Genomic DNA, 23,912 nt, shown 5'->3' on the forward strand with positions numbered 1-23,912 from the left:
CAAGATAAAGTTTGAAAAACTATACAAGTATATATTTTTTATGATTAAATTACAGTCTTAGATAAATGTGAATCCTTAATTAAATTGTTTTCTATAATTGCTCTTTTGTCATATTTAAAAAATCAGAAAAATATTGTTGAATATTTTTAAAAATTACCAAAACATGAATTACTTTTAAGCTTAAAAAAATTCAAATTTGAAAACTATGTAGTAAAATTACAAAATTTATCTTGAAAATGTTTTGCAACTTTGAGTCACACCCTTACAGAAAACCTCATCACTTGCAAAATCTGTTACTCATGACACCTGGTGCACTTTCTTTGGAATTTAAAATTTTGTTCCCAGTATGGATTCCTCCCATTCGGGTAAATGTTGGGTGTGACGAAGACCTTTAAAAGCGGCCAGCGGAGAGTCGGCTCCCAGTTCAGTTCCAGACTGAAAGCCTTCAACCGTTTCATCGTCTCAAGTGGAAAAGCTGAGCAGGGAAACAACGATGTTCCACTTCAACGACTTCAGCAGCTCAGGCGGCTTCAGCGACACCAACGGCTTCCGGTGGTCCAATTGGTTCAGCACCATTAATGGGTCCAGCACCATTAATGGGTCCAGCACCATTAATGGGTCCAGCACCATTAATGGGTCCAGCACCGATGGGTGCAGCACCATTAATGGGTGCAGCACCATTAATGGGTTCAACTTGCTCAAAAACCGGTTCAAAAATCACTGGCATTCAGGTACAGTATAAAAAACATCAATGTTTATAGAAACTAGACTGTATTATTATTGAATGCAGTTAAATGAAAAGCTTTAATAAGTTTTAGACTGAGGCTTAAACTGTGATTATTTCAGCCATCAATTAAACTATCAATGAAACTGGCATAATCATTTTTAACATTTAATTTTTATTTTTTTAATTAAAAAATACAGTAAAAAGATGCAAATAAACAAGTAATGAAATTCCTTTTTTATGTAAGAAAATAAACATGTTATTGCCTAAAATGCAATAACACCATTCCTTTAGTGAACGATTGGTCATAGCATAAACATAGATGCTCAACTTTAAATTAGACACAGTCTAGCGCTGATCTTTGACAATATTTTGGATTAAGAGTTAAATTATTGGAAAGCAATAGGTGATTGTTTTTACATAATTAGAAAAATGTGAATCTATAACTGTGACTTGATTATACACAAAGGTAAGTGCAAATATATATTTTTGTACAATTTTGGCTTAATTATTGCTCTGAACATTTTTTTTAAATAACGAATTCATCATGATTAATGTGACTAATTGTTTCAACCCTGATATCGACCTTAGCCCAGTAGTAAGTCAGTTTTATCTGAGTATTTTTAGTTATATATATCTGCTGATGTGACTTGTGGTCATTCATAATTAGCAGATAAAGGGAATCGGTGTTCAATCACATTTCGACAGCAGATCACATCAGTAATTAAAAATATATTAGAAAGTTAGCAAAAAAGAATAACTGAACGCTGATTTTAAGATTTTAATTGTGACTTAGAAAGAAAAGGACACTTCTTGTCAAAACTCACCAAAACATTCAATTACATTCGATGCAAGAGAAACTAAGTATTTTTTGTTTTCTCAGACAAATCACTTTACATATTCACCTAAACAATACAAACCCAACACTCTTTTTTAAAACTATATCTGTCTGTAATGTGCAAAAGAAATGCATTTCTATTATTCCTATGAAAAAAATAGTTTTCTTGCAGCATCAAGTTGAAAATAAATGTCTTAATAAATACTTCCATAAAAGTTTACATCAAATTTTTACACTTTTTTACACCTTTTATCAGCGAAATTACATTTTTAAATTTTTTTAACGTTTCCATTTTCCCTTCAGCTTTTCAGGAAGTGGACCTGAACTGTGCGACCAACAACAAGGCCCACCACACCAGCTCCATCTCAGTGAACCAGCTGATTGTGAGGAGAGGCCAGCCGTTCAACATAACCCTGAAAATGACTAAACCTTTCAACCCTGACTCTGATCAGCTCACCATGAAAGTTGTGACTGGTTTGTTCTTTTTTATTATTTATATGAAATGTTTTTTTTTTCTTATCAATTCTCTGTTTAAAATGAATAATTTATTTGACTGTTAAGTTGTCAAAGGCATTGCTCACTTGTTTAGCGTGAATAAGTACAATGTGACTTGTGTTTTATTTTGCAGGAAAACATCCATCTCAGGAGCAAGGGACGATGTCATCTTTTGGTTTTCCAGACAAAGTGAAACGCTCATCACGTGCTAAAGCAGTCTGGAGAGCAGAGCTTCAGGAAAACAGCCTTCCTGAAACAGGAACGTTGGCTCTAACGATAACGCCGCCCGCTGACGCTCCGGTTGGGGAGTACAAACTTTCTGCAGGACTTAAAGCTGAAGAAAAGGAGTTGGCACAACTCTTTGTGCTCTTCAATCCTTGGTGTTCTGGTAGGACATTTTCTGTTTACTCATCAACAAAAACCAAAATGATTGCTCATTCCTATCAAAATGGTGGACAATTTCTACATATTTTAATCATTGAAAAGACACTGACTGCGCATAGCAACCACACATGACCCCACTTAAACAAAATCCTTCATGTTGATGGAAGCTTCATATATATAATTTTCTCTTTGTGTAGATGACTGGGTGTTTCTTCCTAACGAGGCGGAGAGACAAGAATACGTTATGAACCAACATGGAATAATCTACACAGGTTCTGATCATCACATTAATGGACTTTCCTGGGACTTTGGACAGGTAGAACACACCGAAAATAGAAACATGAGGAATGCTTGGTGTACTATTATTTTGAAAAAACACCAAAACTGTTTGTTTTCTCTTGAAAAAAAGAAAAATGTGTGTCCTAGAATAAATTTTATATTAGTTTAATACACTCAAGTATTTGCTTTGGTGCAAATACTTGAATTTTTAATAAATTTTGCTGCATAAGATGCTGTTTATGAATATTTTTCTTTCCTTTCAGTTTGAAGAGGACATGGTGAAGATATGCCTGAAGTTACTCGACCTCAGCAGGAAACACAAGCGGGATCCGGCTGACGACGTTTCTGCTCGCTGTAACCCCATCTACGTCAGCCGTGTCATGACCAACATGGTAGGAACTGCTCTATATATTTCATATTAAATTTTGTGTAAATTAAGAAAACATTCACTTTTGATTATAGATAGATTTTAGCCACAATATATTGGTGAATGTGGGATTACTGTCAGATCTAAAAGTTACCAAAGTGATCTAAACAATTTCAAATATAAAAATTAATCACAGATTTTGGTTCTAAGAAAAAGTAAATTGGCAGAACTCAACATAATGGCCACATTTAATGTAGTGTTTATGATAAAAAATAAAAATAAAATCTGTGTTTTCTCATTTAGAATAATAACATAACTAAAAACTTCTAAACTAATTAAGTTGGAAACATATAAATGAGCTCTGCCTTGTCAAAATATTAACTTTGCTCTTTATTTTTTATTGTTCCCTTCAGGTTAACAAAGATCAAATGAACGATGGCGTCCTGCGGGGAAACTGGTCAGGCGATTTTAAATATGGCTTCCCACCGACCCACTGGAGTGGCAGCTACGCCATCCTGAAGCAGTGGTACGCCTCCTTCTGCAAAGCTGTCAACTACGGACAGTGCTGGGTGTTCGCCGGCGTCCTGTGTTCAGGTGAGATCATCCAGATCTTCCTTCAAAGCTTTTAACACTCAGCGTATTTACGGTTCAAATAGAAAAGCAGTGGTAAGCTAATTACTTTGCTCTTGGGTATGAATGCACATGTTTTCACTTGTTCTACTGGTTTTGTTTTTGTTTTTAAAACCTGTTTGAAATTAAAAAAAGAAATGAAAATCTGGTTTTAAGGTTAGGTGTTCAGGTTCAAATTAAGAAGTAAAGATTTAGCAGGGATGTGATGTTGGTGGACGATGTTTCTCATTTCCCAGCATCATGATGAGCAAAAATAGACTTTTTTTTTTAAAATTATGGCTATTATGAGTTATTTTTTATTTTATGTTTTCATGGGAAACATTTTTGGCCTTTTCTTTCTGCCTTCTACTTTTACCACATGATGTTTATTTAATCAAATTTTTCTGTGTTCATTCGACTGAATTTGTGAACGTTCACTCACCTCATCATGCCAAATGCTTGAAACAGCCTGAAATCTACATTTGTATTTATTCAGCTGATAAAAATGTGACCACTTTTATTAAATATCAAGCAGACAAATGAATGTTTAATTTGTCAGGTAACATATTTTAGGTTTACAAAGATGATCTTAAAGTGCTAAAATAAGCTGTAAGGAGAATTATTACACTAAAGAGTTTATATGATAATTAACCCAAATCATGCTGTATTTGGTTCCAGTGATGCGCCTGTTGGGAATCCCCTGCCGTGTTGTCACTAACTTCGAGTCCGCTCATGACTCCAACGCAAACTTGACCATCGACACCTACTACGGAGAATTTGGTGTCAGACCGAAAAAGTCCAATGACAGCGTCTGGTAAAATACACTAATTTCTCCTTCTGAGATGCACATTATCCTTAGATTTAATCTTCAAAGCACAGGAATCAAAAGACATTGTGTGACTAACTGTCAGAAATATTAATTTCACAGTTTCAGTTTTGCTGACTTGTGCAATGTCAATAGATTCATTTTTTCACTCATTGTACCATCAGGACACTCATGCATTTCCCTGTTGGGTTGTATTTAAAGGAACTTCCATGTCTGGGTAGAGGGGTGGATGAGACGACCGGATCTGGGAGAGGACGGGCGATATGACGGCTGGCAGGTTCTGGATGGAACGCCGCAGGAAAAGAGTGAAGGTACCGAACCGTGGGTTTTAAATTTGAGTTGTATTTACAGAATTTATTTGATATTTATTGATCTCAATCTATCTCTGTTCAAAGTAAAGTAAAAGTGCTGTTAAAATGTATAGAAATCAGAAGCAAGAGGAAAAATAAAGAAAAAAACAAACAAAAAATTTAAAGTAACATTTCACCACTTATATAATGACTATTATGGAAATGTCAAATACTGTCACCACATTGTCAGAAAAATAAGAAATACTTCAGCAGTAGAGTTTAGGATTTTACTAGAGTGAGTTTTTTATTCTTTGTTTGGCTCTTTCTTTATTTTTCCAGAGCCTCCGATGGTCCTAACACCCAGCGGTCACAGAATGTGGTGTAACACCGGGATGTTAAACTGCCATTTGTCTTGCAGGTGTGTTCTGCTGTGGTCCAGCTCCAGTAGCGGCCATCTTGAACGGGGACGTTGACCTGAAATATGATGTACCATTTGTCTTTGCTGAGGTCAATGCTGACCGTGTTACCTGGCTGGTCAGTAGGCAAAGCCTTTACATTGTCAGACTCACATTTAGGGATAAAAAAGAAAAAGAAAAGGAGACGCATGTATTTAGGTAACTGGATGGAATTTATAGACGTGTTGCATTGTTTACTTCTGAAAATTGTGCACAAGGCTGGAGGGCAAAAAGACTACAACATTATGAAACCTGGAGATGTGGGTATGATTAATTTAGCGCGGTGTGCCACAGCAGAGGGAGAAATAACACAGACAAACTGTTGAACTACTCAGAAACGCTCGTATTCTTCTATTTTCTTGCTCTTTGGTGTCGGATTTGCTACCTGCTCGTTGCTTGTTGCCACGGCAACTGGCTGAGAACAACACCACAAATGTGTCAGGATTCAACACCAAGAAAAACAAACAACAAAAAAACACTCAGACATTTTCAACACAAAAACAGACCAAACAGTCCGTTACAGATTAAAATTTTCAGACTTGATTTTTATCTTTGGAATAAGTGATTGCTGTGGTAGATTAGCTAATCTATCACTTTAGCAAATTTAAACACCTGCTCAGCTTATGATCTGTCAGAGTTGGTGTGTAGGTCACCTTTTATTTATTTTTTTATAGTTGAACCGAAACGCCAAATTCCACAGCACATCTACATGTTACGGTTTTCAAAGTCAAGCTAGCATAGCTGACCTACTTCTCTCTCTCTCCCAATTTTTTAGTAAAACTTTTTCTTAACCTTATCTAGTTGTCATACTGTTGACAATTGGTAGTGAAGCACAGCATCCTTTTTTGTTTTATATATCACTCATATATTTAAGATTTACTGCGTTATGTTGCCAACTTGATAGCAAAAACATTTCTTGCCCTCCAGCAGGGAGAAGGGGGTCAGGATCTTTGCAATGTGTCCATACAGTAGTCTTCATCCTGTCATTAAACTTTATTGTTATATTTCTACAAGACGAATGTAAAGAAACACACTGATAATATCTGACATCAAACTGCTGACCTTGCTGAAGTCTTGTGTTTTACACAGATGTTTTCCTGTGATTCCAGATCAAAAGAGATGGATCCAAGGTGCAGATGAAGTCTGACACCAGGAGTGTTGGACAGTACATCTCCACCAAGGCTGTTGGTTCCAACCGCCGGATGGACATCACGAGTGCCTATAAATACACAGAAGGTGAGCAGACAGACACACCAGACACAATCCTTTCAATGCATTACTGTGGAGCTCTTTATTCGCCGTGTTGTTTTAATTCACCAACAGGTGCATTTAGGCATCTGTGTGGACCCCCACACCACCAGGGGGCCTCCAAGAGCACCAGGCTAGAATGATAATATACAAATATTTAAAATAGTATTGAATAATATAAACTAAATGCTGCTTCACATGGAAAAACAGGGCCAAAACTACCTCTCAGAATTTACTTCCTTCTTTTTGTGAATCAATGTGTTCAACATGTTATTTTACATTTTTCCAGCATCAATAGATTTTCACATTTTCAAAATGTCAAGCAGCCATTTTGAAAAAGGTGTGGTAGCGTAGAAGTATACATATGTAGTATAATAATTTGGATTCATAAGCATAAAATACTAATCATACTGCAGTTTCAATTGTGCAGACATGAGTAAATATACTTTAATCAAAGATGACGAACTAGAATACTTTCTTTTGCAGGTAAATGTTGAATAATGTGACTCCATTGTGTTTCCTCTCTGGATTACAGGATCGGCGCGGGAAAGGGACGTTTTCAGATACGCCCTGACCAGACTGGACAATGATTCAAGAATTGCAGTGTGTCCAATAGCTGTCGAACCTGAAGCACTGGTCATAAACAACACCACAGACACAGAGAATGGCCATGCAACTCCGCAGCTGATTGTTAAATTTGAAGAGGTATGTCATTAGCCTCTGTTAGCGTGTTTACTGCTCAGCGTTTCAGTTCCAGTTTAAATTAACTCAGACTTTGCTTCATCATGCAGTTACAGCAATATACATGAATAAAATTACCATACGTTTTCCAAAGATGCAAGGAAAAGTCTAAACATATTGTTTTATATTCCACAATATTCTATTGAAAGTTTATCCAATGTGGTCATGTGACTCCCACAGAAGGTTTTGGAGCTAAATTGGAGCCATAAAGTTTGTTTAAAAGAAGAAAAAAAAAGAAAAAGAAAGAAAGAAAGAAAGATCTTAAATCTGAAAAGTATTTTTGAACATATTTTTCAGTTTCACAGGTTTTTTTTCCTTTGGTTTCAAAACATTGTTTTTGAGTTTGAAATCTTTATTTTCACTTTTTTTTCGGTTTCAAACCGTTTTTGTTCCAGTTTCAAAAATTATTTTTCAGTTTCAAACTTTTTTTTCCAGTTTTAAACTTTTTTTTGTTTCAAATAATTTTTTCTTTTGAACAAACTTTCTGGCCCTAATTTAGCTCCATAGATGTCACCTAAGGTTGTTTTGACCAGCAACATGTGATAAGAATCATCTGGCCCAAATGTGGAAAGTAAAACCCAGAATAAACAATAAACACATGTTCTTGGTCTGTCTTCTTTCTTTGAATTTAACTAATGCAGGAGTCCGCACCAGTAAAGGGTCAGGCTGTGAAGAAGAACCTGGTGCTGAGAAGTGAAGGCAGCGCTGCCAGGATGCTGTCTGTCAACATCAACGTCCAGGCCATGACGTACACCGGCCAACCCAAAGGAAACATCCAGAATGAGGTCGTCCAGAAACAACTGCTGCCTGGAAAAGGTGATTTAGTCCACTGTAACTAAGCTCTAATAGAAATGAGTCCGGTAATAAGTCCGGCTCGTTTGGGGAGGAGTGAATGTGAAGTCTAATTCTGATGCGAGCTAAAAAATTTAACTCTGGTCCACCGACAAACCTCAGTCTGGGTTCGACTGGAGTGAACTACATTGTGGTTCAAATTGTAGCGGACCGGAGGCCGCTTCAGAAGCAGGAAGTGGGCTACAGCGCAGGGCATTCTGGGTAAATTCATCCAAAACAAATGTGCTAGCTTAGCACTAGCGGGAGAAATGGCTTCTGGTGTTTTACGAAAAATGAAAGAGAAACCCTACAGTTGCTGAAGTCAGATGCTACTCTGTTTTTGTTTTCAAATTGTGCTCAGGTTTTTGTGTTGTTTCCTTCAGTTGTTCTTGGTGTAGCGCCCCCACAGGTGAGGAGGGGAATAAGTTTTTTAATTAGTTTTGATTGTTGGACACAATGCAGTGTGGAATCAAACCCCAACAGCTGAAAATGTAACAAATGTTGCAACTTTGGTCTCTAATTGAACCAAGTTTACCTGACTATCAGGTGTGAAAACACCCTGAAGTTTGTGGAAATCTTTAAATTTGATCTTTTATCTTTCAGATCTGACCATCCCCATCCAGATCCCGTACATCACCTACAGTAAATACATGGTAGACTGCCAGACCATGAACATTTCAGCCATGATCACTGACCTCCAGAACGATGAGACATTCCTGGCAGCAAACCGCGTTGTGCTGAAAGACCCTCCAATCACCATCACTGTGAGATTCCTTTGCTGTTTAACTCTCCTCTTACCTAAATTCAGAGTTGGGTAAAACTAGCTACATTTATTTGAGTAATATTTTGGGAAAAAAAGTACTCCTCTGTACTTTTTACTTTTACTTGAGCCATTTTATTATGAGGTATTTCTATTCTTACTTGAGTAAAATTTCTGGATTTTCTGCCCACTGAATGAAAATCAAACATGTTTTAACCCAGAATTAACCAGACACAAACACACACCTGCACTTTCTGTTAAAGTTTCATAAGTTTTGCATTAAAATGATTACTTTTCCTGATTTAACATTATTTATGTGAATTATTTTCATTTTGATCTCTAAAATACCAACATTTTCCCATAACTTTATATTATGATCCGTCTGATGATGTAATTTGTAAATATTAAATGATTGATAATTTGATCAGTTACTCAGTACTTGACTGTGTATCAAATACTTTTTTTGGCTACTCTCTCCACATCTGCCTAAAATTTTCTAACTTTTTAACTCATTTATTTCATTTGTATCTTCACTTCCTTCTATTGTATAAAAACGTTTTCTGTGTCTGAAATTTTGTGTTTTTGTTTCAGGTGTCTGATGAAGCCAGAGTGAATCAGATATTGAGTGTCTTGGTGACGTTCATGAATCCGATCAGCGAGACGCTGACAGATTGCTCTCTGACTCTCTCTGGAACTGGACTTATTGATTGGGAGCAAACAGTCAAGTATGTTTGTCCTTGTTTACCTGCATGACAGGTGTTAAAAAGTGGACAAGCTTCAAGGAGAAACCTGACTCTTGTGTTTTTGTGTCGCCCACAGACTTGAAGATCTGATGCCAAATAAGAAAATGTGTGTGGAATTAAGCATCGTTCCCTACAGGAGCGGGGAGAGGACTCTACTGGCCGACTTTGACTGCGCCGCTTTCAGAGACATCAAGACCAGCTGCGTCATTAATGTCAGACCTTAAACTCCAGAAAGAAATATGTGATGCATTTGTTTCTGCTAAAGGCTTTATGAATTGTTTTGAAGTAGTCAATGAAGATCAATGAAATCAGAGAATATTGTTTCAATAATTTGTTTTAGGTTGTTTCTTTATTTTTAAATTTAAAACTTGGATTTCTAAGGGGAACAATGAAAAACTTGTAGCAAGATGACACTCAGGTGCTGGGAATTTAATCTAATCATGACTTTCTGTTGTATTATTGTTTTAAACTTATAACAGTCATAAGAAGACAGGTCCTGCTTTCACTGTTGTTTTTCTCCAGACCAATTTATTCTTAAACCAGTCTGATTTAATGCTTAAAGTTTGCACAAATCTGGCTTTTTTTTTACTGTTGAAGTTTGGTATTAGTTACCAAAGTGCACAACTTTAATGTGTGTTAACATCTAAGCAGTAAATCACGCCACATTTTAGTTGTCTCTTAACCTTTTGTCTCTTGGAATTGGAATCAAGCAGATTCGTTTGGTTCAGTTTATTATTGTGTGTATTAAGTTTGTAAAGTTTGACTTTATCAAATATGACTTCAGACTGTTACAATCTGCTTTGGGAATAAAACTGACAAATATGATAAAACTGTTTCTACAACTTTTAAAATCAATTACAAAGACTTCAAAAATGTTTTAGTCCACGCCTTTACTGATTGTTGGTAGGAGTTAAAAAACATTGAAATATTTCCCTCAATGTGTAATTAATCTATCTTATATTCGGGTTTCACTTTTTAAAATAAATAACAAAGTATTGAGCTTTTGTAATCCAAAGATAAGTTTAAAGGAATCACATGGTTTTGGAAATAGAGCAACAAAATTAAAAACTTTTGTCAGAACCAAATACGTCGTAACTTGATTCTAACGTGAAAGTTGGAAACCTTAGAATTGGATTTTTTATTCTTCATCAGATTTCTTCAGATGCAAACAATCTCTGAAAATAGGTTTTATTTTCTATTTTTTTGTGACGTTCAGTGCAGTCATAGAAGTCTAATAAAAAGTCATAAAACAGAAATATGTAAATCTGTACATGTTGCTTTTCAGTGGTGATCAAAGCAGTGACAACTCCCATCAGTGTAATAAATAAAAAACGTTCTGACTCATGGGAGAGTAACCCTTCAGACACACGTCAGTATTGTCTTACTTGGTGTGTTTTCAGACATTTTAATGAGGCTGCGACACGCACTCCAGGTTTATGAAATCCGCCTGTCCGTCACTCAGGTTGCAGATGTTTGTCTGTTGGAACAAATTTAAGTGTTTTTTAATGTAAGAGGGAAAGTTTCACACATTTACACTTGACTAAGTTCAGCGATCTGAACGCAGGTACGGTCTTTAAATCTTATCATTTATCTTTTTTCTGTTCTAGTGACACTACAGATATATTAGTGTTATTTTATAAACGTTCTGACTCAACCCCGGAGAGAACTGTAAAACGAACGTCACTGATTTGTTTTGCTTGGCAGACTCAGAGCATTTGTAATGAGGTTGCACAATCACTCAGGAAACTAAAAGTGGTTGGGTGTAACAAGGACTTCTAAATGCACCTGTGCATTACGTCGCTTGCAGTTGTGTTCCTGCTACAGCAAATTCAGCCGTTTCTTCATTACAACAGAGAAAATTCTGCAAAGAGAGAAAATGAAGATTGACTGGAAATACAGCTATCCAAACTCAGGTACGCGCTATAAGAACTTTATCGTTGATCTTCTTTTGTCTTTCAGACGTTTGACTGAGCTCTGTGTGAATGACTGCCTGTAACTGCAGATACAACAGAAATGTCTTATAGTGTGCTAAATTTGAATCTGACGCACTAATAAAAAATAAATGTTTTTGGATCACGTTGTTTCCAGAAAGCTGTTTTGCAGCGATCTCTGTTCCTAACCAAACTTGTCTCAGTGGGATCTCATCCTGAAGGAGGAAACCAAAATCATCTGCTTAAAACTTTAATTAATTTACATGTAATAAGAATCAATCTGTTAAAATCGATGCTGTTTGTGCCAACATGATGACAACCCAGCAGCTCTGAAGCAGGAAATTATGAACTTTACAATCAGTGCTTTGCTTTTGTAAATAATGGTACATTTTTCATTTGCTGCTTTTTACTTACATATTTATTTATTTATTTATTTATTTATTTCATTTAGTAGCTCACACTTTTCTCAGATTTTTGTTCACAAAAGAGTTTTCCAAAACTTGAAACCCTGAAAACTGGTGACTGACAAAGATAAGCATCACAAATACCCAAACTTAGCAAGAGTTACATTATGAAAGTCTTGAAGTGTTTTTTTGACAGTTTACTTCTTCTTTCATCTGTGTCAATGATCTTTATGTCGTCTTTATTTTTTAACGTTAGGATCTTTCTTAAACTTACTGAAAATGTTTCCTTCTCAAAAGATTAAATTTAGAGACAAACCTGAGACGTAAAACTTTCAGAATTATTTTTCAGAAATTTTTCCAGGCTTGTTTGTGTTTAATTGTGTAAGTTTCCTTCACAAATAACTGTGGTGACAAATGACTGCTACACAAAGACATGTGTTTTTGCCCTTCCCACATACAGATGCCAATAATTACAGTACACACCCAGGAGGTGAGCCAGGTGATTTGTTGAGGTTTCTATGGAAACAGAAAATAACGCAATCTGTGCTTTCTGAATAAATACTACTGTAAGCTAAAGTCATTGTTCAAAGAAAGTACGCCCTGGTTTAATCTGAAGGTTTTTAGTCAGGGCATGATTAAAGAAAAGATTAATATGACTGCATCTGTCATTTCCAGATACCGACTGTTAATACTTCAGCACAATAAATCTAAACTGAGGCTTTCTCCTGACAAACACGGAGTGAAATGATAAAAATGGTAACTTATTGGAAAATTTACAACGATCCTGAATGTTTTCTACTCTTATATACTATTTTCTGTTTTCTACTATTGAAGAAATGTCAAATTTTGAATCTACAAAGCTCTTCGTTGGAGCTGCAGTCTCCTCACAGAGCTTCTTTCAGACTCAGTTCCTTCAGACTAGCGGCAGCAGCAATTAGCAAACACCTGGTAGAGTCCAACAGTCCGAAGAACGACTGCAAACTGATGAAGTCAGAGTATCAGGAAGAGCATGAGCTTCTTAAAGAGACAGAGGCCCAATTTCCAGGAGTCAGATTGAAAAGTCAAGTTTCTATTAAGTTATGTTTTATATAAACAGCATTTTTAAAACAACATAGTGGTATAAAATGGCAATATGTGCCTGGAAAATACACAAATTACAAGCAGCAATGTTTTAGTACGCAAAAAAAAAAAAAAAAAAAAAAAAAAAAACTAATGATCTTTATGCTTCATAATCAGTAATTTCATTTTTTTCATTAAACAACAATAATTATAAATTCAAACACATTTTGATCTTCAGCTGTATCAATAAATGAACAGAAATGTTTTGTTTTGTGATGATTTACAGCATTTAGGTTAAGTTGTGTTTGTTGTTCATCCACCTGGACCAAACTGGAGATGGTTAGATCCAAAATGCCTCACAGCAAGAAAACAAACTGGTGTCTACTTCATGTTCTTCTAGAACATGCAGCTTCGTTAGGAAAACATTTTATAAATTTACTCTGAGGACTTAAACTTGTGCTGTCTAGCATTTAATTTTATATCAGGATTGTTAAACTCTGAGCTTCTCTTCAGTTTCTGCCTCAACACGCGTTCAGACAAAAAGATTCCAGATAAATTATTTAGTCGTTTTAAATTTACTGTAATTAATTAACAAAGATAATGAGTTAAAGCATAGGCTTTCTCACAGCCTGCCATGTGTGTTACGTGCCAACATGCTATGGAAGATGTCCAAATGTCTCCAGGTTGTTACTCAGAAGTTCACATGTGAGGTGTGTTGGTGTTGTGCCCAGCCTCATTTCCTGCCGGAGCATGCCTGGTTCAGATACATGGATTTAAGGAACCAACACCCAGAATGCTGCAAAACGTCATTTAGCTTTTCATTCAGTAAAACAAATCCAGATTTTCACTCCCTCTCTAAATACAAGCAGATTTATTGAATTATACATAATGGATCAAGATGTGAAACCTTCATCAAACTTATTTCATCAAAGTTTTGGCTCTAAAAGTTCAAGTTTTTAACCAACACATAATCAGCGAATATGCAGTATAATTAAAGAGAGACAAAAGTTTGTCGTTTCTTCTTGTTTGTATGTTTGTCAGAGTTTGTCATAGATAATGCAAATGCAGTTTTTAAATGAACGTGTTTATAATGACTTCCAGGGAATAACAGGTTTTGCCACACATTTTTTTTAAGGCGCTGTCAAGGAATTTTGGTTTGCTCATCTTCATCTACTTGTTGGAATTCAGCCACTTTGGAGGATTTACGAGCATAAACTAGTTTTTGAAGTTAAAGCCACAGCATGTCTAATGAATTTAGGTCAGGCCTTTGACTAGGCCCACTACAGTCTTTATTTTGCTTCTCCCAGCTATTAAAAGGTGACGTGTTTTGGACTGGTGGATGCATTTCAGACATCTTCCATGTCCGGCAGTAAATCTACCGTCAATCTACCAACATATTTTACCAGAGTTTTGATGTTCCTTTTTATATGACTCTGTGTCCCAAAGGTTCCCAAAGTTTTGGGAACAAATGTCTTTTGGCAAAACAGAGATTAATATTCCTTTTCAGTATGGGGTTTTCACCATGAAACGTTGCCAGGCACTGCAGTGGAGGCATGACCTCTGACCTTACATAAGGATAATGTACGGAGCTAAATTGGGGCCATAAAGTTTATTTAAAAAGGTTTGGAAACTAAAAACAAATTAGAAATTGAAAAACGAAAATTTGAAAATAAGATCTTGAATATGAAAAGTAGTTTTGGACATTATTTTTCAGTTTCGCATCCCTTTTTTTAAGTTTAAAGTCTTTATTTTCAGTTACTTTTTTTTCAGCTTCAAAAATAATTTTCAGTTTCAATTTTCTTTTGTTTTAACAAACTTCATGTCACTAATTTAGCTCCATACAAGTGGAGCTAAATTTGGATGTCACTCTCAGGTCTTTTTGACCTCCATGTTGAGTTCTCGCTGTGATTTTCAGGTGATTGTTATCAGATCAGACAGTTCACTACAGTTCAACGTTTTCACCGTTTGGCTCTCTGGTTCTCAGGAGTCTTTTTCAGGCCGTTAGATCTCAGTTAGTTACTTTGTGTCACATTAATTCCTAAATTTTAAAGATTTTTAGGTGTTGTCCCTTTAGTCAGGCAGCTGCTATTGAAATGTTTTCTTGATTGATAACTAGTGTGGCAGTGATCTGGCCGGGTGTGGAAACTGAACACAGATTTCCAAAGATATGACACATCAGAGCTAATGGATGTTTTGGGTGGGAGCAATTTTCACACCACGGCATTCAGATCTTTAAAAGCCTTTGTTAAACTGCTGCCTTCTACATTTACCTGAGTTATCTATGATATTTATTTAAGTTAAATTAAATGACAAACATACAAACAAGTAAGAAAGGGTGAAGCACTTTTACTTTCCTCTCCACAGACGCGATTCATGAAGTTATGGCTGTAAAAATAATTTACAATTACATTTGGAGAAGCAACATTCAGCTTCTAAGCACCACAAATCCAGAACAAACTTCCAGAAAACTGCAAAACAGCTGAAACACTGAGCTCCTTTAAATCAAAGCTAAAAACAAACCTCTTAGAGTTGCTTTTCTAACCCTATTAATTGGACCATAGACCAACAGATTTGATGTTTATTGATGATTTTGATGATGACATTCAACAAAATGTAACGTTTGTTTCATTAATTGCTGATTGTCTTTTGATTATTTTTTATTTTGTGTTTTTATGATGTAAATGACTTTAAACTGCCTTGTTGCTGAAATTTGCTGTGCAAACAAACTTGCTGGATTGATTTGTGCCACAGTTTTAAAGGTTTTTGTTTTCCTTTCAGTTTTTACTGGACTCGACCTGCACAGTGAGACCAACAACAACAAGCATCGCACCAATGAAATCTCAGTGAAGGAGCTGATTGTGAGACGAGGCCAAGCCTTCCAGCTAACCCTCCGACTGGCACAACCTTTCAGACCTGCCTTTGATCAGCTCACCATGACCGTTGTGACAGGTTGACCTTTTATTTCATCATTTATATGCAGCTTAAACAGAAAAAACAAGCAGATTAAGTTGCAATCTGTTTACACAGATTTAACATGAAGTGCTGTTGATTGATTTCCTCTCTCTAGGAGAACTTCCGTCTGAAAACCTGGGGACAATGTCGCGGTTTGGCGTCCCAGACAAAGTCCAACGTTCTGGTTCTGCCAAGGCGGTTTGGAAAGCGGAGCTTCAGCGGAGCTCCAGTCCTGAAACGGGAGTGTTGGCACTGGCCATCACGCCTCCAGCTTCCTGCCCAGTGGGGGAATACAAGATGTCTGCCAAACTGGGGGAGGAGGAGAGGGACCTGGCAACCCTTTCTGTGCTTTTCAACCCCTGGTGTCCTGGTAGGTTTTTGGTGTCTGCCCAACACCAAAGTGTCCAAACTTGGGGGGGTTAGACATGCTGGTCATTCAGCCCTTTTCCCATTTTGTTCTTGAAAAAAAAAATTTTTCCCCAACTTTCTCAGTTTAGAAAACAAAAACACTGCTCTCTTCTTCTATTGTCTTTTTGTATTCCTTTTAACAACACATAATTTTAAAATAGTTTATATGTTCTGCTCATTGTTAATAAGTCAAAGATGAAGTTATTTTGACTTAATCTCAGAGTCAACTGGTTCAAACAAGAATCAATCAGAATGGGATGTACAATAAGCTTTTATACAACAGTTTGATTATAAATTGTGGCGGTTAGACATTTTTTGTGCATGTTTACCTCCAAAATCCTTTAAAATAAATAGAGATAAGGTGGAACCAATGTTTAAGAAGCTGCATAAATCTCTAAGTTTATGTACAATATAGAAGTAAGAAGGAAACATCAACTAGATAAGAACTGCAAAAAGAGGAAATAGACTTTTTTTGTTCACAAAAGAAACAAAATAAATATATATTTTTACTTTTTCTCTGCCTTACCTTTTGGCTAATTGTCTGGTTTCTAGTTAAAGAAAAATAAGAAAAGGAGCTCCTATTATTTTTAATAAAACTCATTATTTTCCATGCTGTGTTTTTGTTTACGGTTTTCTGTTACTACATTACCAAAAGTTTTAAAAATATTTTCATTCTTATTCAAATATGTTTTATCAAATTATTGGATACATTTAATAATGCAACTTTTTTTTTGTACCTGTTAATATTAATTCCCCATTGTTTTCGTTTTTTGTGCAGAGGATTGGGTTTTTCTGCCAGATGAGGCCGAGAGGCAAGAGTACGTGATGAATGAACACGGCATAATCTACAAAGGAGTTGATAATTACATTTCTCCAACTCACTGGGACTTCGGACAGGTAGCCATACTTGATTACTGTTATAATTGTACATTTATTCACGTTTTCTGTGTGTAAACTAGATTAAAGGTCATCTGTCTCTCACTTGTTGTCCAGTTTGAAGAGGACATGGTGAAGATTTGCATGAAAGTACTCGACTACAACGTCAAACATAAGAAAGACCCAGCTGACGACGTTTCCGCTCGCTGCAACCCGATCTACGTCAGCCGTGTCGTCACATCCATGGTGGGTCACAGCCTCTATTTTTATATTTAAAACATTTTGTAATGATGCTATGATGCTTCAGAATAATACAATCTGGGCTTAGAACAGGCCATAAAATACTTAAACACTGTTCAGTTCAGTTTGAGGTTTAGCCTGAATTTCTCTTTTATTGGAAAATACATTTACTTTTCCAAGGAAACAAAAGTAAAACTTTAATGTATTTTGCATTAATAGTTAAACATAAGTTATTCTGTTAAAATCTTTACCTATCTGTATTTATTTTTAAATTAATAAAATAGAAACACTGTTTGCATCTGTTCGCTTGCACCATGCTGTGAATATAAAATGTGATAAAAGCTGCCTGTAGCAAATAAAGTGAACTATTATGGAAAATACTTTCACAGATCCCTTTGAAACATTTAATATTAAGAACTAGCTGTCTATGTCTAATATTGAGAGAGATAAGTCCCAAATTTTCAACTTTAATTCACAATATCAGTTATGCCCTTTCTGCGAAGCATTTGTTTATAAAATACATGAAGATCTTCAACTGAGATCGTTTGTTCTCCTGGAAAGATAAATTATTTGAAATTTGGACAAATCGCAAAACACAGGAATTACAAATATCCCTCATATCACTTTAAATTGATGAAAGTCCCATAATGTTTGATCATTAATTAATTGGAATAAATGCCGTCAGGCCTTGGCTTTATACTGACACCTAGTGGTCAACTTGGTATCCATGCCACTTTTTACCAAAAGACGCGTCGATAAAAACTGATCAAATTATCAATCATTTAATGTTTAAAAATTACATAATCAGATGGACCAAAACATGAAGTTAAGTAGAAATGTTGGTATTTTAAGAACCAAAATAACAATAATTCATATGTTATAAAAAATAAAATTAGGCAATTTTTTTTTTCAAAGTCAGTTTTTTGATATAAAAGTAGGAAAATCTGCAGAGGTGTGTCCGGTGAATCTTTGGTTAAAACATTTTCTTCATTCAGCGGGTAGAGAATCCAGAAATTTAAGAACAGCTCCTAAAGGTACATTTTATGTAATATTTACTTTAAAAGGTCCATTAAACTAGGTCCATAGTGCTGTTTTCCTGAGAATAAAAACGCTTTCTTTTTTTATTTGTTCTTCCAGATTAACAGTGAAAATGGGGGCGGCATCCTGAAGGGCCAATGGGGAATGGACTTCAGAGGCGGGGTCCCGCCCACTCACTGGAGCGGCAGCTACGCCATCCTTAAGAAATGGTCCAACTCCGTCTTCAGCTCTGTGAAGTACGGACAGTGCTGGGTGTATGCTGGTGTCATGTGTTCAGGTAATATTCACTTCCTCCAATTTAAATAGTATTTTAATGATATTTAATAAGATCTGCGACAGACTGGCGACCTGTCCAGAGTGACCCCGGAGAGGCAGCAGCACCTCCAGACCCCACTAAGGGACAAGGGTGTATAGAAAATGGATGGATGGATGGATGGATGGATGGATGGACTGATTTAATAAAATGTTTATTGGCAACAGGCAAAGGACATTTACAGAAAGTTTATATGTATTTGGGCCTGTACTTGTAATTGTGACTAATGTATTAGAACCACAGCAATTGCAAACAAATGCACAACCCTTCCACCCTGAAAATGTAGCTCAAATAATTATTGAAAACCTCACTAAAACGACATTTGTCCAAAAGTGAATGTTTGTCTATAAATAAAATCAAAGCAGCTGTTGAAGCATCTTAATGATGTTTTTCATGCGTGGCTGCAGTGATGCGTCTGCTGGGGATTCCCTGCCGCGTCGTCACCAACTACCAGTCGGCTCACGACACCAACAAGAACCTGACCGTCGACACGTACTACGCTGATTACGGAGTGAGAGAGAAAGAGTCCAAAGACAGCATCTGGTGAGAGGATTCACACATGGAGGATTTAAATCGATGCATAGTCCTTATGTTTTATTTGCCTTCTTCCTAAAGTCAGTAAAGGAAATAGACAGTGACAGAAGAAACTTTGGACGTTAACCTTTGGAAGCTGGTGTAAAAGAGAAAGAAAGAATAGTAAAACAAATACATACCAAATTTACAGAAGTTGGATTATAACAATAGCTGCGTTTCCATTAACCATAAAATTGCGAAAGTAAATTGGCTTAAATCGATTTTGAAAAAAAATAATGTTTAAGGCAAAGTTTTTGCACTTTGCTGACGCGCAAGTCATGTGATCAGTAGGCGGATGTTACTACCAGTGGAAACGCTGAAGATAACAGGAAGTAGTGGGAGGACTATTGCTTGTTTTGTTTCTTTCAGACAATCTGCAGCTGGCCTGGCTCCATTGTCCGGAGGCAGGCCAGCTGCAGAACAGCTATTTGTTGAATCCATAGCTCTTCTGTAAAATGGCCGACTACACAATGCTGCATACATATTCGCTCCGAAGTAGGCGGGGCTTGTCTCTCCAATGCCTGAATAAGTCGCTGTCATCTCCTCTGATTGGCTCATAGATGATGAGTGCTACTGTTTATATCCCTGCCATGATTTTCAATGACTTCTTGCATGAACAAGCTTATTCACATGTGATTTTAATTGAATTTCTCGTTTAATGGAAACGCCGCAATTGCCAAATTGTGTTTTTTTGGACATTAGCAGAATATGGAGAAGAATTTGCACACATTGGTAATAAAAAATGTGACAAAAGCCATAAACCTGCTGTAGTTTGAGCTGCTTTCATTAAATCTGTGAATGTTGTTTTAAGGAATTATCACGTCTGGGTCGAGGGCTGGATGAGGCGACCCGACCTTTCGAAAGACGGTAAATATGACGGCTGGCAGGTTTTGGACCCAACTCCACAGGAAAAGAGTGACGGTACGATCAAACCCGTTTCTATAGACGTGTCTTTTCTAACTGACCTCTGATCACCTGGATCTCCTCTTGCCAAAATTGTTCAGTCTGATGTTAAATGATGTAAAGTTTACACTGCAAAAACAAATTTTTACCAAGTACGTTTTGGTCTATTTTGTTGTGCAGATATCTTATTACACTTGAAATAAGACAAAACCTAAAAGTAGCTTTTCACCAGACAAAAGAGCTTCTTCTAAGTCAATAATTTCTTAATATTGATGAAAAAGTTCTGGTTCCATTGGTAGATTATTACACTTATGGGAAATGTCTTGTTATAAGTAAAATAATCTGCCAGTGGAAATAGTACTTAATTTGTATTATTTCAAGTGCACTTGGATATTTGCACTAGAAACTACACAAAACTTACTTTCTAAGATTGTGTGTGTTTGCAGTGTGATTATGTGTCTTGTTAAGTTTTATGTTTGATCTTTTCATTTTATTACAAAAAAACAGGTTGTGCTATTTCAGCACTTAAAATGTGTATCAAAGTGTAAGGCTGATGGGAGTGAAGAAGAGGAATAAACCTTTAGTGGTTTGCTCTTGCAGGTATGTTCTGCTGCGGCCCGGCCTCAGTCTCAGCCATCCGGAACGGAGACACTCACCTCAAATACGACGTCCCGTTCGTCTTCGCCGAGGTTAACGCTGACTGCATAACCTGGCTGGTCAGTGGAAAGACATTAACCTTCTCTGAATCATTTCTGAGCCAGTTTTTAAATTCACATTTCCTTCACCTTTTGTTTTTATTGCATGCTCCTGTAGGTCAAACGTGATGGCTCCATGGTAAACATTGATACAGACAACATCAAAATCGGGCAAAGCATTTCAACCAAGTCGGTCGGCACCAACGACAGGATGAACATCACAGACAGCTACAAGCAGAAAGAAGGTTTCTACTCTTTTCCATCACTGTTTTTAATGATTACTGCAAAGCAGGCTTTAGTACAAATGGCATACTCAATTAAATATAATAACTTGATACTATAATATTGTGTCCAAAACAGTCACTGACAGTACCAATGTAATATCAGAATATTACAATTATATTTCAGTATTTTGTTCTACTTTAAGCAGTGATTCTTAGTTAAAATCTCAACGATTGTTTTCATTTCTAATCATAAATATTAGTTTTGCTAATGTGAAAGCACTATATCAACATTGTATTTAGTGCAAGCTAATGCTAATGTGCTAACTTCAGCCATATTGACACGCACTATATCAATGACAAAACATGCTGTAACAGTGTATAGGCTGCCGTTTGTAGAGAGGGACTTTGGTAAAAAAAATTTAACAGCAATAATTTGGTTTATTTTGTCTTTCATTAAAAAAAGGCGTTTTCGTTTTTTAAGTCATTTTCGCCATGTTATTCCTACAGAATTAGTTAAATAAAGTTAAATATTTATTTAGAAATTAAATACTTAATTTGCAAACAAAATATTTAGAGCTTGAAAGTTATAATATTTAGTTTGGAAACTAAATATTTAGTTTTAAATATGAAGTTTGGGGTTGACATTTATAAATGTATGTATAACATGGTGAAAATAAGACTCTTTTTTAAATAGCAGGCTAAATAAAAGAAATGATTGCTGTCAATTTTTTTCTGTGTAACTTTACAAACACCTCAGTTTTGTGATATGTTAGGATGCTAAATGGGTTAAATGTTTTCTAAGTTATTGGATGTGTGGCCACCACTGCACAGGATTAACCCTTGTATGTAGAAATGGGGTCCAACCGACCCCACACACGTAAAACTTGTATCATTTGCCATAGTCCTCTACGTTTGCCTCAGTCCTCGCACACACAAGGATGAAGACATTCCTTATATATATTCCTAATAATAAGCAATTCAAAGCCCATGTTTGATGCAGTTTTGCTGATTAAATGAACCATCATGTTCACAGGAACAGAACAGGAGAGAAGAGTCTTCCGATACGCCCTCACCAGGCTGGAGAACGAAGGAGACGGAGAAACTTGTGTTGGTGATGAGAAAGTTGGAAATGGGACAGGCATGAATAATGGATCCAATGAAAATGCTACAAACGATCAAATATGCAGCCCAACGCCGCCACCACAACTCTTCATTCGATTTGAAGAGGTACAGTCATCAACATTTGCTGGATAATAAATTGTCCCTGTAGTTATTGTGATAAATGAGAATATAGCTTACAATTTATTTAATACATTTTCTGAAAATGTTATCTTTTGAGTATTCCTTACCAAACCAATGAATACATCATCGTGATACTGGAACTACTACTGTAACTAATAAAAACTAAACAATAAACAGAACAAGTGATTCTGATAATCACTAAATTATGATGCATTACCACAGTATTATGAAGAACAAACATTTTAAAAAGCTGAGTAGCAGAATCTAAATGTTTCTTTAAATTTGTGAAGGTGTCCAAGCCGGTGGACGGTGAGGAAGTGAGTCTGAAGCTGATTCTGAACAGCGACAGCAGCGCCACCAGGAGGCTGTCCATCAACGTCGCCGTCCAGGCCATGAGGTTCACCGGTCAGCCGGCCGGGAACATCCTCACTCAGGCGCTGGAGCGGGAGCTGCTGCCCGGAAAAGGTCAGCCTCTTCATGGACACTAACTACGGTGGCCCTGAAGTTCAAACCACTTCAACAGTTCACAAAACACAGCTACACATAAAAAAATAAAATAAATAAATGTACTAAAATATATTTTCTTAATGTGCAGTTTTCTTAATGTGTTTTCTTAATTTGTAGTTTGCTTAGTGTCGTATTTTGTGATTTGTAATAGGCTCAGTTAATGTAGTTTTGCGTGATTTGTAGTTGTTTACTGAATTGTTGAAGTGGTTTGTACTTCAGGGCCACCATACTTTTTACAGGATAAAATTGTTACTGCTGTATCCAACATCTCATTATTTTCTTTAGACTTTTTATGTTTTTGATTCTTTTGACATGCTCAAAATCAACTTTAGATCTGATTCCCTTCTTTTTGTCCCTCCAGATCTGATCGTCCCCATCCTGATCCCGTTCTTAACTTACCACAAATACATGATTGGATGTGACAGCATGAACATTTCAGCTGTGATCACCGACCAACGGAAGGAGAATCACACGTTTCTGGCAGAAACCCGCATTGTGCTGATGAAGCCCCCAATCTCCATCACCGTGAGTATTTCTCTGTGTGATTTCAAACACATAAGAAACAGCAACATAATAAAAATCACAGATTACTGAGAACTTAATGTTTACACTTTAATGTTTTATCTTCTGTTCTCCATCCAGATTTCCCACAGCCAGGCTTAGAACAGAAAGTGATCTGAATCTTACTAAGTTTTTTTGTTTTTTACTTTTCCATATGCAAGTTAAAAAAAAAAATCACCACACTGAAAAAAAAAATAGATAAAATATTTAAATTCCTATCAATAGCAAGAACACAAAGTATTGACTGGAAAAAAGTGTAGGTAGAAGCACAAGCTTACTATATCTTCACATTATTATATATGAAGCATCATAAAAACAAAAACAAAGCAGCAAAATCTAAATATATCATTGAAGTCCAGTCAGTAAACAAACTCAAAGGAAACCGATCAAACCTTG

General features: G+C 36.2%; 2 protein-coding genes across 2 annotated transcripts in view; both read left to right on the forward strand.

Moving 5' to 3' along the window:
- Positions 1-227: 227 nt before the first annotated feature.
- Positions 228-9,995, forward strand: LOC103143271 (protein-glutamine gamma-glutamyltransferase E-like). The gene is made up of 15 exons (XM_007559732.2): positions 228-731; positions 1,866-2,036; positions 2,191-2,445; positions 2,639-2,757; positions 2,984-3,112; positions 3,501-3,681; positions 4,375-4,510; positions 4,724-4,833; positions 5,231-5,346; positions 6,377-6,503; positions 7,051-7,220; positions 7,898-8,072; positions 8,691-8,851; positions 9,439-9,572; positions 9,667-9,995. The coding sequence occupies exons 1-15, from the start codon at positions 494-496 to the stop codon at positions 9,812-9,814; spliced, it is 2,370 nt and encodes a 789-aa protein (XP_007559794.1). The 5' UTR covers positions 228-493; the 3' UTR covers positions 9,815-9,995.
- A 1,340-nt stretch (positions 9,996-11,335) lies between these two features.
- Positions 11,336-23,912, forward strand: part of LOC103143234 (protein-glutamine gamma-glutamyltransferase E-like) — a 15,821-nt gene continuing 3,244 nt past the window's right edge. Inside the window, exons 1-13 of the mRNA XM_007559691.2 lie at positions 11,336-11,503; positions 15,763-15,933; positions 16,052-16,306; positions 17,123-17,241; positions 17,338-17,466; positions 18,598-18,775; positions 19,219-19,354; positions 20,196-20,305; positions 20,888-21,003; positions 21,101-21,227; positions 22,240-22,433; positions 22,739-22,913; positions 23,317-23,480. Of these exons, the coding sequence (XP_007559753.1) occupies positions 11,467-11,503; positions 15,763-15,933; positions 16,052-16,306; positions 17,123-17,241; positions 17,338-17,466; positions 18,598-18,775; positions 19,219-19,354; positions 20,196-20,305; positions 20,888-21,003; positions 21,101-21,227; positions 22,240-22,433; positions 22,739-22,913; positions 23,317-23,480 (1,911 nt within the window). The 5' untranslated portion in view covers positions 11,336-11,466. The remainder of the gene's footprint in view (positions 11,504-15,762; positions 15,934-16,051; positions 16,307-17,122; positions 17,242-17,337; positions 17,467-18,597; positions 18,776-19,218; positions 19,355-20,195; positions 20,306-20,887; positions 21,004-21,100; positions 21,228-22,239; positions 22,434-22,738; positions 22,914-23,316; positions 23,481-23,912) is intronic.

This window comes from Poecilia formosa, unplaced genomic scaffold, assembly GCF_000485575.1.
Source record: "Poecilia formosa unplaced genomic scaffold, Poecilia_formosa-5.1.2 Scaffold106, whole genome shotgun sequence".
Classification (NCBI taxonomy): Eukaryota; Metazoa; Chordata; class Actinopteri; order Cyprinodontiformes; family Poeciliidae; genus Poecilia; species Poecilia formosa.

What these genes read in the sequence shown, in the direction of transcription:
- LOC103143271 (XM_007559732.2), top strand. Translation starts at nt 494, where the DNA reads ATGTTCCACTTCAACGACTTCAGCAGCTCAGGCGGCTTCAGCGACACC. An exon ending in CACCATGAAAGTTGTGACTG is followed by an intron (nt 2,037 to 2,190) that starts GTTTGTTCTTTT and finishes TTTATTTTGCAG; the next exon opens with GAAAACATCCATCTCAGGAG. An exon ending in ACAACTGCTGCCTGGAAAAG is followed by an intron (nt 8,073 to 8,690) that starts GTGATTTAGTCC and finishes TTTATCTTTCAG; the next exon opens with ATCTGACCATCCCCATCCAG.